General features: G+C 40.1%; 1 protein-coding gene across 1 annotated transcript in view; it reads right to left on the bottom strand.

Moving 5' to 3' along the window:
* The window catches only part of LOC137324524 (tyrosine-protein phosphatase non-receptor type 14-like), a 260760-nt gene that overhangs the window by 134326 nt on the left and 111743 nt on the right, over positions 1-14691 (bottom strand). Inside the window, exon 4 of the mRNA XM_067988918.1 lies at positions 8962-9131. Within this exon, the coding sequence (XP_067845019.1) occupies positions 8962-9131 (170 nt within the window). The remainder of the gene's footprint in view (positions 1-8961; positions 9132-14691) is intronic.

The following is a 14691-nucleotide window of genomic DNA, read 5'->3' as shown; positions in this document are numbered from 1 at the left end:
GCACAACACTCATGACTGTGTTGACATCCAACTACAGCTTTTAAGTTTACAGTCTGGCAGCAGGAGAAATTCCTGAGATGTTTAGCTATGTTTAACTGGAGTCCTCCTTGTTTTTCTCTCACCATGATCAGAATAGCGCCTTGGATAATAGGGCCGAGAGAAGGGACTAAGAAAACACAGCAAAATGTTCAGGAGTAATTCAGTTTCTTATTAAGCAGATCAGAACCAAGGAAAATAAGGATATAATGCTTTGGCCTTGGTCTTTAAAAGAAGCCTTCACAAAATTGTCCGTAATAGCGGAACTAGTTTTTAACTGTAATCTCCATCAGTAAGGGTAGGCATACAATTTTCCAATCAAAACAAATTTCATATCATTACTATGAAATGTATAAGAGCTTGTAAGCATACCTAATGAATAGGGGAATTTGTATTTAACATCCATAGCAATTGTATTGAACTTTGAAACTCTGCAGAAATATTAAATATAAAAGAGTTCAGAAAAAGTGGCAGAAGTTCACATAAACTTCAACATTTTTTTTTAAAACAGCGCCCTTTAGCTTACCAAAAGAAATGTTCAATGCCTTGACCTTTAATGGCGGCTCTCGTCTCGAACATCAAATTGTCCCAGAATAACATGTCTGGAGGAATTGAAACTTTCACAGTAGTTAGCTTAATAGCAAAATGGAAGCACCATCTACTGGTTTAAAGGTTGAAAAGAGAGATTGTTAATGGTATACCAGGTGATCATTTCCCAAGTTTCTGTTGAGTAAGAAGCCAGCTTGACTAACCCAGGGTCAAAGGCTTCAACTAGGAGTATTTTTGAGTTTAGAAGAATTTCATTCTTTGTGGGAGTAACTTTGGTCTAACACTTCCTGCAACCCGCCCCCCCCCCCCCATTGTAATGTATAGCGTGGTTACCTTAAGAAATAAATTACACAGAATAGTCTGAGGGGGATCATGGAACACAGCTCATTTATTTCAGATATAGTCGACATTTTAATTGAGTGTGCCTTCCACAACATCTTGATTATTTTGAGTCTTGAAGTAATGATAATTGCAAGATATCAAGGATAATGCACACTAGGAATCATTCATAACAAAGTGCTGTGGAATGTATTACTTTATTAGAAAAATTGACTGCTGAGCTTTCAGTGAATTAGTGCAGCCCTCCTGTTGTATAATCCACCCTCAAATGCTGTATTACCCACTGGGGATGAGCAGAAATCCATTGCGTCTTGTACTCTGAATTCAAAGTAAACGAGAAAAATATAGCATACTTTCCTCCTTCCTGCAGATAATACTCCTGGATTCATCAAAATTCTGCCTTCATGCCTCCAGAAATGAATCTTGTTAAAAGATTCTGGTGCCTCCAAGCATGCTTGAGCTGTTTGTACATACACACTCTAGTCCCATTTATGGACTTGGTAGCATAGTAACTGGATGCCAATCATTCACGACAGTAAATTGGATGCAGGCTGGTGACTATGGGAGAACAAGATTAAAATTGCTTTTTACAGCAGTGGAAAAAGCAGATCCTTTTTAGTTTCTAAACTTCAAAGATTAAGAGATTCCTGTAGATTAGAAATTTCACCAAACTGTTGTCTTTGACTTACAAGACATACAATTTTTAACATTTTTTTCCACAGCTTGTTGAAAGTAATCTTTATTGATAACAAGCAAACTCCTTTTTGAAATATTTTCTATTGTGGTTGGGAATCAACAACTGCCAGAGCAATCTTGCTCTTCAAGAGCCGCTTGAGGTGGGAAGGAGGCTGAGGGAATGTAGGGGGAGGAAACCATAATGGTGCATTTAAACACTAAGTTGCAGGAGAAGACATACATTCAATGCAAACTATTCCTCCTAGTATGAGAAATTAAAAATTGCTTAGTGCGTCTCTTTGGCAAGAGAACATATCCCTACTTATGCCCATAGAAAGGCTGCCTCCTGGAACACTGTTATTTTGGGTCCCTCATCTAACTGGATGAAATATTTGGCAGATTAATTATTAGGGTGCAGAGCAAAGATTGGACTCAGTAAACCCAAGTTCTACCATTCCATAATGCAGCATATTGGCCTGCTAGAAGTAACAGACTTTGGCATCATCATAGAAGTTCACTATTTCCTTGCTTTTAAATCACTGCTATCCACCTCATACGCATTTCAAAAATAAAATTATTACATACAACATGGCCACACTTATGCCCTAAATTATAAAGTGTATGTATATGGGTGATATATTGGGAACAAGAAAATAGAAGCTATCTTGTGATTTAAAAATGCAATGTTACAAAAATGAATATCTCCAGAATAAAGCAACCCAAGATGAAAAGAATAAGCAACAACTGTGTAACCTATCCAAATCTACATCTCCTTAAAAGGCTGGAGAAAGAAATTCACTCTTTGTACTGAAACAAATTTTTTTAATGACTTTTTGGAGGATTTTCTACTCTTCAAGCTGAGATAGGTCAATGCTGGAGAATGGAATATTTTCAGTTTAGGGCAACCAATGTCAGCATCAAACATTTGCAATGCAGGTAAAGTACAGTTAAAGGAACGGTAAAGCTACCTCTGCTCTCCCGACAATGTGCTTCAGCCTCATTCTGTCACTGGCACAACTCTGTTATGGCCTTCCACAGGACGCTCTGCAGTCTGAGGCATTGGTGACTTATCAAGTTCAGATAGTGGTATGTGGGTTCGTTGTCACGGTTGAGTGGGTATCTCTGGGTGAATTCCAACCAGTGCCTATGTATTCTGACCAGTCGGGGCAACCTCAGTTCTTCCTCTTGAACCTCCTCCTCCACATAACAAAGATAAAGGGGAATGTCACAGGAAAAGGGCATCATTCTTGCAAAGCAATGGCTGCCGGATTCCAAAATGAAAGGCTTCAACCCTGAAACAATGCTTCAGCTCTCCACTACTTTTGAGTTTGACAAAGCTACAGATCTTACTACTTAATCAGAAATGGTTGTCAGAACTTTACCAAAATGGCCACTTGTAGCACTTCTGTTTTCCTACCCCAGCTGGCAACTAGCAACATTATTTTTGTACTGGCATTGCTTTTGAGGGACAGAAACAGCATTGCACATTCGACACTCATAACACTACTATTTAAATACTAGGTGCATGCTTGCAGCAAGCGCTGCAGGACTCCAATGTCAGAAAGGAGGGTAAATGCAAGGCCACGCCACCAGATTTACTCCTTTTACTGCCCTGCCCTCCAAAAACCTGAAGGTAAATCTGACCCACTATGTCTGAGTTGCAATGACTTAGCAAAGCATAGGCATAAGTTGACTAATAAATGGACGCAGCATTACATTCATTAGCAGTCAAGTGACCTGACTCATGAAACCTATACAATGTGGTGGTAGCTGTCTTTACACTAACTTTGGAATAAATCTGTTTTCTTAAGCTAAAAATGTCAACCTTTTGACACAAGAGAGACAAAAGGGACACTGTGGGCCTTTCATTGAAAGACATAGCAGAGAGTGTTCTGATAAGGTTGGAATTTAAATAATTTTCCCCCCCTCTTCCATGAAAACCTTTCATACTACTAGGTTACTGAACAATGAGCATTCACTTTAGCTGTAAAAGTAAATACACACTCAGACTTTTTCTTTGATATAGAACAAAATCCATTGTTCTGATGAGAGCCATTTATGAGCTTTCTGAATCCCCTGTTTCTATGTACCTCCATCAGACATCCCAAAATTTATTTTGGGGCACTCTGACCTCTATATCACCATTTCTTTTGGTGTTTTGTTGAAAAAAAACCTATTTTGACACAAGTATTCATTTCTTATTAAAAAAAAAGCATTTAACTGTTTTAGTACCAGTCAGGGAGATTCTGTGGTGCAAATCCTGCTGAACTTTAGAGTGTTCCAAGAAAGTCTATGACATACAGTTTTGCAAATTTCCCAATACACATAATGGAAATATTTAAATAAATTTGTTTCCATTGTTGTAAAATCCCCTCCCCATAGTCAGAGGATGTCCTGGATACTGAAGCACTGGGAATTCATACCTATGTGGGAAAAAAGCTCCACTTTTCACCATTACTATTGCTCAAAATGGGCAGCTTTCTTTAGCCACATCATAGCTTTCTTTAGTCAGGAAGCTGTACTTTCAGATGGTGAACTGCTCCATAGCCAGTATCAATGTCAGTTATTTTATGATTTCACTTATAATGCAGTCAAGTCAACTTTGGCAATTCCAAATACTAGTGCTTATTGAAAACATGTGGATTATTCCACACTACAGCTTCACAGATATTATCTGTAAGAATTTATTATAAGGATACTCAAGAAACAGTTGTGAAACAGGCAGTGTGACATTTATTGAGCCACTAATTGTTCTGCCAGAGATGTCTGCAGTGGGGAATGCATTCCACTAGTTATTTCATCATTCACTGCTTTGAGGCTGGTTTAATATGAAGCTTTTGACCAAGTGGCAAACAACTGTCAAGTTTGATAGTGAGGTTTACTTTGATCCACGCAACATGCTAATGCCTCGTCAGCATCCACACTTTGGAAGCAGATTTCCAGCTTGAGTTTGAGGTGGTAAAAGGAAATTATTATAATTTCTTGTTCCAAATGGAAGTGGGGAAACTATCTAGCTAGCAGGAAACCCGGTTGCGTCCGAAGAACCACATAATCAGTGCACCAGATCGTCACCTGCATGCAGCAAGACCTGGACAACATCCAGGCTTGGGCTCATAAGTGGCAAGTAACATTCGCGCCAGATAAGTGCCAGGCAATGACCATCTCCAACAAGAGAGAGTCTAACCACCTCCCCTTGACATTCAACGGCATTACCATCGCCGAATCCCCCACCATCAACATCCTGGGGGTCACCATTGACCAGAAACTTAACTGGACCAGCCACATAAATACTGTGGCTACAAGAGCAGGTCAGAGGCTGGGTATTCTGCGGCGAGTGACTCACCTCCTGACTCCCCAAAGCCTTTCCACCATCTACAAGGCGCAAGTCAGGAGTGTGATGGAATACTCTCCACTTGCCTGGATGAGTGCAGCTCCAACAACACTCAAGAAGCTCGACACCATCCAAGATAAAGCAGCCCGCTTGATTGGCACCCCATCCACCACCCTAAACATTCACTCCCTTCACCACCGGCGCACTGTGGCTGCAGTGTGCACCATCCACAGGATGCACTGCAGCAACTCGCCAAGGCTTCTTCGACAGCACCTCCCAAACCCGCGACCTCTACCACCTAGAAGGACAAGGGCAGCAGGCGCATGGGAACAACACCACCTGCACGTTCCCCTCCAAGTCACACACCATCCCGACTTGGAAATATATCGCCGTTCCTTCATTGTCGCTGGGTCAAAATCCTGGAACTCCCTTCCTAACAGCACTGTGGGAGAACCGTCACCACACGGACTGCAGCGGTTCAAGAAGGCGGCTCACCACCACCTTCTCGAGGGCAATTAGGGATGGGCAATAAATGCCGGCCTGGCCAGCGACGCCCACATCCCGTGAACGAATAAAAAAAAAACTAATATCTCCTTCATTGGCTCAGCGTCAATTTTTTCCTTATGCCTCTATGAAGCCACTTGGGATGTTTTTCTACATAAGGTGCTATATAAATGCAAGTTGCTGCTGTTGAATCATAGAAAATGAAAACAGGAGCAAGAGTAGACCACTCGGCCCTTTGGGCCTGCTCTGCCATTCAAAATGATCATGGAATAAGGTTCCAATATGGGGGGCCCATTAGGATTTACTTGTTGGATTGCCTTCATGAAACGAGATGTTTTCCTAACTGGTCATCTAGCTCATTGCTGTTGTGAAGTGTTGTGCCCAAATTGGCTGCCACATCTGCCTACATAGCAACAGTGACTACACTTAAAGTAATTTATTGGCTGTGAAGCACTACAGGACATCTTGAGGATATGCAAGTTCCTTCATATAGTTCAAGTAAGTTAATGGTCCAGGTAGAATTATCTGCAGTACACCCGTCATGACTGAATTTGTTCCCAATAAAGTCTCCGCAACCATATGGGAAAGTGCAACTTGAGGAGGTGCTGACTGGAACAGAACCCTGTGTAGAACAATGTGCTCTTGCAATCAGCACCACACCCCCAAAATAGAAACCTTGCAATCTTGACTGGCTGGTTTAACAACCACCTTTGGGGAGACCACTGCTTTGTGTGGACTTGCATCAGTGCTCTATGGGTAGTATTTTAACCCTCTTTGACAGTCCCTCCACTTGGTTGCCAAAGAGTTGGCAAGGGTACTTGCAAAATTTACCATGGCAGTTCTATAGGGAAACCTGACCGTCACAATCAAGCAAGTTGGCAGAACAAGATCCCCTGAGCAGCAGATCAAGCACTAAATGTAGGGCTTCCACTGCTGCCTGGTGTTGTTGTAGTAAAGTGGTCTGAAGGAAGACCTTCACCAATAGAAGGAATTGCTGTCTGAAAGACTGGCAAGTGGTTTTTACCATAGCCTGAAGTCAGGATGACCGCTCATGAGGAAACCTCCGGTGGTAGATCCAAAAGCATGTGATTTGTCTCTACACTGATCCCTACTGGAAGCACTAGCTTCCCCATAGCCTAGCTCTCCATAAGCAGATACAGGAGCTAGTATTGGCATAGCAAGCCTGGAATATGACCATTAATCTCTAGGTGAGTAATAGATTAATGGAGGTACAATGGACCTAGTTTTGTCTACCCAGGCTGGAACTGAGGCAACTTCTGCACATTGGTCCAACCCCCCCCAAGCAGAGGTCCAGAGCAAGTGGAAATGATGCATTGTCAGAAGTGCAGTCTTTTAGATAAGATATTAAACTAAGACCCCATTTGCCTGTTCTGGTAGTTTGAGTTAGACACTAAAAGATTCTGTGCACTATTCAGAAAAGAGCAGGGAGCTCTCCCAGTGTCACCTCAACATTCCCCTTCAACCAACACCACCAAAAACAGATTAAACCATCATTCATCGCATGACTGTTTTGTGGGATGTTGCTTTACACAAGATAGCTGCTATGTTTACCTATACAACAACAGTCACATGATGTCAATTTATTTGTATGTGAAGTGTTTTGAGGCGTTTGAGAAATGTGATAAAAAGCTATTTAACTGCAAGTCTTTCTTTTCCTTTCTCAAATGTCTTTCTCTCTAATTGCCTGCTGCAGGTAAGATTCTTTCCAGGGCAGTTACCTGGGGTGGCATTTGAAGAAAGTAGGGACCATAGCAGCAATATTTACTGCAAGCTCCCAGATGGAGGAAATGGTGAAATCAAAACATCTATTCAAAGCTTCCTTCCAGGCAGGTGGGGACACCAAAGGGGAAACCATGACCATCCTAAGGATTCAATACTCTGGGCATTCAAATATCCTCCAGGGAGGGTTGCCTCAAGGAGGTGGGGGAGCATGCCAGAGAGGAACTGGGACTACCCCCGAAATAATGGTGCTCATGTTGAAAAATGTTGCAAGGGGATATCAACCACCATATGGTTTTCCCAGAACATGATCCATGCATGACACAACTCCAGCTCTGTGTAGAGAATACTGGAAGAAGAAGAATGAGGCCTTTGCCATGGATGGTCCTATAAGGGAAAAAGAGTGCTTTAAAAGAAAACAATAATTACCACCAGTTTGAGGTAAATAAAGAAATTACCACACAATAGCTACAGAGAGTCCTGTAAACAATAGTATAGATGGAAAATGTATCTGAAACTTTGAAGCTCTTAACTTGAGATGGATTCTGAATCCATCTCATCTCTTCGATGACCTATTAAAGACTCTGCAGACAAACTATTCCATCAAATGATAAACATTCCGCTCAAATCAGCACTTCTGATCAGTGATGCAGAACAGCACCCTATATCTGAAGAATTACCCAAGGCTAGTTCAAAATCAAATCTCCTGTTCATTATTTTAGGCTTTTAAGTGAGTTTCCTCTCATTACTGTGCCTGCTTAAGACATTAAATGAAATGTCCATGACAAGTGCCTTAGGTACTAACTATAAAGGCAGTCATGGTTGGTGATTAACACATAAGCAGTGGTGCAATTGTATTTATTTGTACTGAACAGTTCAGCTAGCAACTGATTTAGTGTGCCATGCCAAACACTGCAATCTTAAATTCATGAAACACTTTTAAGACTACAAGCTCAGCTTTCAGAAGCAACCTAATGGCATTGCACAAATTATTGGAATTGCAGGCAGCTACTTTGATTTCTTGTCAATCTGTAAAAATGCTGCACGTATACGTATACACACACACAGAGAAATGTTCAAAAATTAAAAACTGCCCTGCATTTAAGTAACATATTTGAAATGTTTCTACATTAGGGATTTTGAAAGTATGCTTAAACTAGTTTTGATATGGTGTTAAACGAGAGACAGGAATAGCACAAAGCAAATACAACAACAATGATGCACAAGAATGATTTCACATTACTTGAGTCTAAGTGCTCTTTTTTTCACATACATCATAAACAGGAAACATTGGAAACTCAAACTCTTTCCCTCAACGCCTTCATCTTGTTACCTTCCTCCTTACTTTTAATAGTCTGCTAAAGACCTTTCTCTTCATCTCACACCTTATTCCTCTCTTTTCCTATCCCCCTGCTGCTCAGTACCCACTCTTTTTTGTCCACCATCCTGTACGCGATATACTACAGAAATAGATACAGGTGTTGTTGTTGAAATGTACAGCAAATCATTCAGTATTCAAAAGCGAGAAAAAAGTTAACATTTCAGGTGTGATCCTGCAACAGAACTGATGAAAGATCGCAACCCAAAGTGTTAATCTTTCTCTTTCGGTACTTTTCAAGCATTTCCAAGTTTTTATTTCAGATTTTCAGCGTTTTTTTAAAATCTCATCACATTGTTTATTCTCGCCTAATGAAAAACTTGGAAGGAGATCAGAGTTCTCCTCCTAAACACTATTCCCATGACAATTTACTAGGCAGTAAGAGAAAATGCTTGTTGGCTTTCTGTACCTTGTGACCTCTTGCTGAAGTCTCGAGACACTGGGTACGTAGAACATCACTCCAAAGAAGAGAAGAGGCTCATTGGCAAATTTGTCCAGCTGCTTTTTTAGAGCTTTTTCTAGCTCCACCCATCGTCCCTGTTGAGTCTTACTGAGGAACCAAAGGCCAAAATAATGTGTCTGGTGGAAGAAACAAGACAGAGTTATTTGATAGGCAAGTATATCCTGATATTCCTACAGCTCCAAGTATTAACAAACAGGGAATTAAAAGCTGCAAAACATACAGTATATTCCTGATAATGCAAAGTTATTTTCTCATGAAACATGAATAATCCAATAATTTCAATTAATCATGCAAATAACACTACAGAGGGAATTTAGTGCTGAAAAATTGATCTTTGGATCATTTAAATTAAGGGATTTTGAATTAAGGGTAGATTGTATTGAATGCTCCCTTTATTCTCCAAGGAAACAGGATGATTTCCAATCCATGATCATTAAGGAGACTCGTTCTTCATGTGATAATAAGTTATTCAAACGTTGGCAACTCTAAACAGAAGCCAAATTCCTTCAGAAATGTATAACGCACAAAACCTCATACGGTATTTGACAAATGTTTATCAGTTATCTTATTCTATTGAACTGCTAAGCAGAAATTCGAAGAAGATGTAAATACAATTTTGTGGTATCCCTGTAACTTCCTTCTGCATTTTCATATACTTTATAACCACTTTCATCACTGTGCCAAATCTTGATATGGATTTGTCCAAGAACTGGATTAATATTCAGTGTGACCTGGGGAACTACTGTAACTTTAATAAATTAGTATGGGAACAGGATTCTCTCTTCAAGTCTTCATGACACTGTCAAAATGGCAAAGTGCCACATTCAACAATCTTTCTTTGAAAAAAAATCTTTAACTATGAGTTAAATCTTTAAAATTGCACTGGTGCAAGGACAATTGAGCACTAAATACCCTGTTGGCCAAAAGTTTTCTTTTTCACAGAGAAGAAAAGCCAGTGATCACATTTCAATTTACAGTAAGTACATGCAGCACCAATTTGCAGATCCAATTCCAGAGAACACTGGTGTGGTTTGTGACCACTGACATGCAGGGATACTACACAAACTGGAAACAAAAGCAGAAAAGCACTAGGATGCACTAAAAAAGAGCCAGCTTAAATAATATAAATAATTGATAAATAAACAAACTGTACAAAGTTACTACGTTAAAACAATCAACAAAATCAGTTTTGAAATCGTAGCCAAAGGCACAGATACCAGTGAGTCATTTTAACTTTTTTTTCAGTGCTTACACTTTCAGCAAGTATCTGAATTTCTGGTTTAGCTGTCCAAAATTAATGAACCAACACCATTATCTATATTTTTGCTTTATTTGTTACTGAAAAAACAAATACAACTACTTGCATTTACTCTCATCTCTAATGTAGGAAAAATCATCCCAACGTGTTTCAGAGAGGTGTAATCAGACAAAAATGTATGCTGAGCCAAAGAAGAAGATATTAGGAAGGGTGACCAAAATCTAGGTCAAAGAGGTGAGTTTTAAGGAGGGTTTCTGTACTCTCCAAAGGCAGACTGGGTTAACACTAGATGAGATGAAGTTTAGTTCAAGTCATAAATTGCTTTATTCCACAGTAAGATGAAATACAGCAACAAATATGATCAGAAACACTTAGTTCAATCATTACAACTTATATTCGTGTAATAAATAAAACAAAGAATACACAATGCTACCCCTCAAACCAGTGGGTCGTCTTACTTAATTTAAACATCATAATCCCTTTACTTTCTATCCTGCAGTCACGGGGCAGAACACTCTCCCTTCACAACCCAACAAGGGAATGTCCTGAGAAACAACTCCTTTTAAAGCAAGCTTTAACTCAAAACACATTTTAAACCAAATTATATTTAGGTCTTTATCAAGGCCAAAAAGTCCTGAAACGTGACAATATCTCCCAGGTTTGTTGGCCTAGCTGTACATGCTTGGATGGCATTGTGCGTGAACAGGTTGTTGGTTCTTTGTGACAACTTTATTCCATTATAAATCCCTATATCCACATTTAACATGGATTTTGCCTATCTAATATTGTCACACTGTTGTTAAACTTTCCCACTGTTGGTGTCCCTGCAGCATGTCTTCACTCCCGTCACCCAGTGGTGGCACTGTAGCGGTTGTCTTCTGTATTTGGCTGCTGAATCTATAGCTCCCCTGCTGTTCTTCTGTATTTGTCTCCGCTCCCACAAGGCCAAAAACCAAAACCAGCCCACTTGAGGCAAAGCTGTTTTCTTTTAAATTGCTCTGCATGTCCCCAGCCAGAAAGAGAGAGCAAGCAAGAGAGTGCAAGAAAGAAAGAAAAAGGGAGAAAGAGAGAGAGAAGATCAGCACAATTCCAATTTGTGTTTTGTTTTAAATAATCCTGTTTTTCCTGAGGCCTGGAGAGCCCCTGAGCAAGTTCTTTAAAAAAAAATCAGCCCACTTCTCAGCAGGAATAGAGCCCGTAGGTGCTCATTTAATGTTTTTTTTACAAATCAGCCCATCTCTTCATGCAGAAACCCCATTGGGGTTATATATTTTTAGAAGTCCACCCCAGGGGCAACCTGGCAATATCTTCCAGTTTAAGAGGAAGGGAGGCACAATGGGCATTTGAGAAGCAAATATGTTAAACAAAAGGCCTTAAAACAATCATCTGCATCTGATTTCCATTGGGATTGATACTGAGAATCTATTTAACCAGGTTTTTATAGGGAAATCCCACTGAGCTCTATGGCTGTTTGAAAAGTATGGGCAGGTGAGGGAGTATGATGTGGTGAAGAACCACACGTTTGTGCATATACAGAAGATGAGAGCCCGTGGAATGTTCCGAGACTCCAGCAGTCTTTGTTTTTGTTTTGCTAATTGCTACTAAACTACAATTTCCTCCCGTTTTGCTTTATCATCTTCTTTCCCCCCAAACCCATTTCTGCTGGATACATTTTCCAACATTCAATTAGGGAGAAGAGGATTACAAACGCTATTTAGTCAATGGAAGATAGATCTGAACTAGTAATTAAAATCAATGTCCAAATAAAATAACTTGTCGGACTCTCCTCGGAGGACAAAAGAAATATTAAAAAATTAAGTTGAGAACGGCTGCTAAATAATTTTAATATTTGAAAGATGATCAGTCTGATCCTTTAGCTGTCAAGCCACTGTGTCTGCTTGTTATAATGGGGAAATCTCTAACTGTATATAATTTATTGCTCATTTGCTTTCTTTGGAGGGGGCTGGAAATGAGGCTTAGTTAAGTTTTTGTTGTAATGGTGAACTACAATTTGTTGACGGTAAAACTTACTGCATCATTTTCTTCGGGACTTATTTAAGCTGTTTGTTGTGATGTGGGAACTTCTAACTGCAAAAAAAAATATGGAAACCCTTTTTGAAGAAGGGTCTGAACCTAAAAGGTTAACTTTTCTGTTCTCTCCACAGATGTTGTCTGACCTGCTGTGTATTTTCAGCATTTGGATGTTTTTGCTTCAGATCTTCACCATCTGCACCATTTTTGCTTTTAGCCTTTAACTTTAGTTGGTAAATTATAGTTGGACTATAATTTACTGCATATTTATTTTTGGAGAGGGGGGGGGGTAGTCTCAAAAAGGGATGTATTTAAACTCTTGTAATGGGGTACGTCTAACTGAAAATTGTTGACTATTATTTACTGCTATGTGCATTCTTGGGAAGGGGAACTGGGAATGGGACTTAATCTTTTGCAAACCTTTTCAGATAGGGAACAGTATCTGTCAAATGTTTTACTTTAAATTTTTAAAAAAGAAAAAACAACCCTGCTCCTCCCCCAAGTGACGGACAGATTGACAGAGCTCTATGATGAAAGTTATAAAAAAATAAATTGAACTGGGCTCTTTGGACCTTCCTATTATTTCAGGCCCTGCTCAAAAGAACACCACCTTCAAGATATATTACCCTGATTCTCCCCGAGTGAGAGATAGGCCAACCGGGGCTTGGTGCTGCAACTTTCTCAGCCCCCCCACCCACAATTTACCCAGCTCTCACGCTAGGACAGCTCCTGCTGTCCCTCACTGGTCCAAAAACCAGTCCTGCTTCTTTGTGGACTCTGCTTTCGGTGCCTTTTTGCTCCTCTTTCAGCTGCCAGTTGTTGTCACCTATTTCCTGTTGCCTCAGGCCGCTGGTACAAAAATTAGCACCACTGCTCTTTCATCAGCTTTACTGTTGTTCCAGGTCCTACTCAAAAAAATGCTGCCTCCGGGAAATATCAACCCTACTTCTTCCCGACTTCTCAGCCAGTGCACAACAGACCAGGTAGCACCTGGCATTGCTCAGTTAGAAACGGTTAAAGTGTTGTTGGAAGATTCAGTGCAGCGTGTGTGCACTTTTTCATTAGGCATTGGGCAGGGTTGCAGCCTCTGAGCTTGGTCACTGACTCAGTATTATTTACAATAACCCAGACACTCTTCAGCGACTGGTCCGCCAGAAGGAAGAATTTTACCAACCATGAGGAAGGTATAGATTTCCAGTTGTGGCGTGGCTGGAGTGCCTGTGAAATAATCTTGCCTTCACTTTATGATTCTAACTAAAACTAGGACAATGCTTCAGGGCCTCTATTGTAAGCAAAACATTCAAAATGTCCCTTTCACTGTTTTATTAAGTGATCCATTGAAGTATTTCTAAGACATTCTCCAGGAATTCTTAATTTAACCTTACTCCATTATCTAAATACATCAACAGGTAGCACAGTCATTCCCTTATGTTTTATTTTCATAGGATGCAAATTATCAGCCTGAGATTGTTTTTGATTGATGTAAGTAGTGTTGAGAGCAGCTAATGATATTATACTTCAAAAAAACATGAAGCATTATGTAATGCTGGGCCAATTTTCAGCTCTGTGTAGGTAGACGTTAAAGCCTACCTGTGCAGAGTAAGTACATTCCTTGTGCCATACATGGGTTAGTTCTTGGACTTGATTTTAATAATATGTGGTTTGTGTATTTTAGCTGTGACCTCCAATCTGTCATAATGATGGAAGTCAGCATCTACACCACAATAGCTTTTTTCACTCCCGCTCACCTTTGATTTTTTTTTTACTTCTGCTCTTTGCGTGTGTCTTTCTCCTGGTATGTGTTTTCTTAGTCCTATTCTTGGTATTTGTATTCCCCCCTCCCACGTGTTGCTCCCAGTGTTTCAGTTTTCAAGTATAGTTCTGATGTTTCCTTCTAACTCCTACTTTCAGTGTTTCCATTTTTAAACTACAGCTGTTATTTATTTCCAGCTCCAGTGTTTGTTTTTTTTAATGCTCAATCCAGCTATTTTTTTCAAACATATCACTCCCATTATGTGTATTTTTTTAGTGCCATCTGAGAGTTTCTGTTTTCAACCACGTTTCTCGACCCCTCCACTGCCTCTAATTTGTCACGCTGCTTGTTCGACATGCATTTTTATAGTCATTATTGGATGAGCAGAAATTTCCTCAAATTAAATATTGGGAAGACCAAACCAACTGCCTTCAGTCCCCACCACAAACTCCGTTGCATAAGAACATAAGAAATAGGAACAGGAGCAGGCCATACAGCCCCTCGAGCCTGCTCCGCCATTCAATCAGATCATGGCTGATCCTCGACCTCTACTTTCCCGCCCGATCTCCATATCCCTTAATTCCCTTATAGTCCAAAAATCTATCAATGTCAGCCTTGAATATACTCAATGACT

Source organism: Heptranchias perlo, chromosome 8 (genome assembly GCF_035084215.1).
Source record: "Heptranchias perlo isolate sHepPer1 chromosome 8, sHepPer1.hap1, whole genome shotgun sequence".
Taxonomy (NCBI): domain Eukaryota; kingdom Metazoa; phylum Chordata; class Chondrichthyes; order Hexanchiformes; family Hexanchidae; genus Heptranchias; species Heptranchias perlo.
Note: the sequence above shows the minus strand (reverse complement) of the source record. Positions and strands in the feature narration are given on the sequence as shown.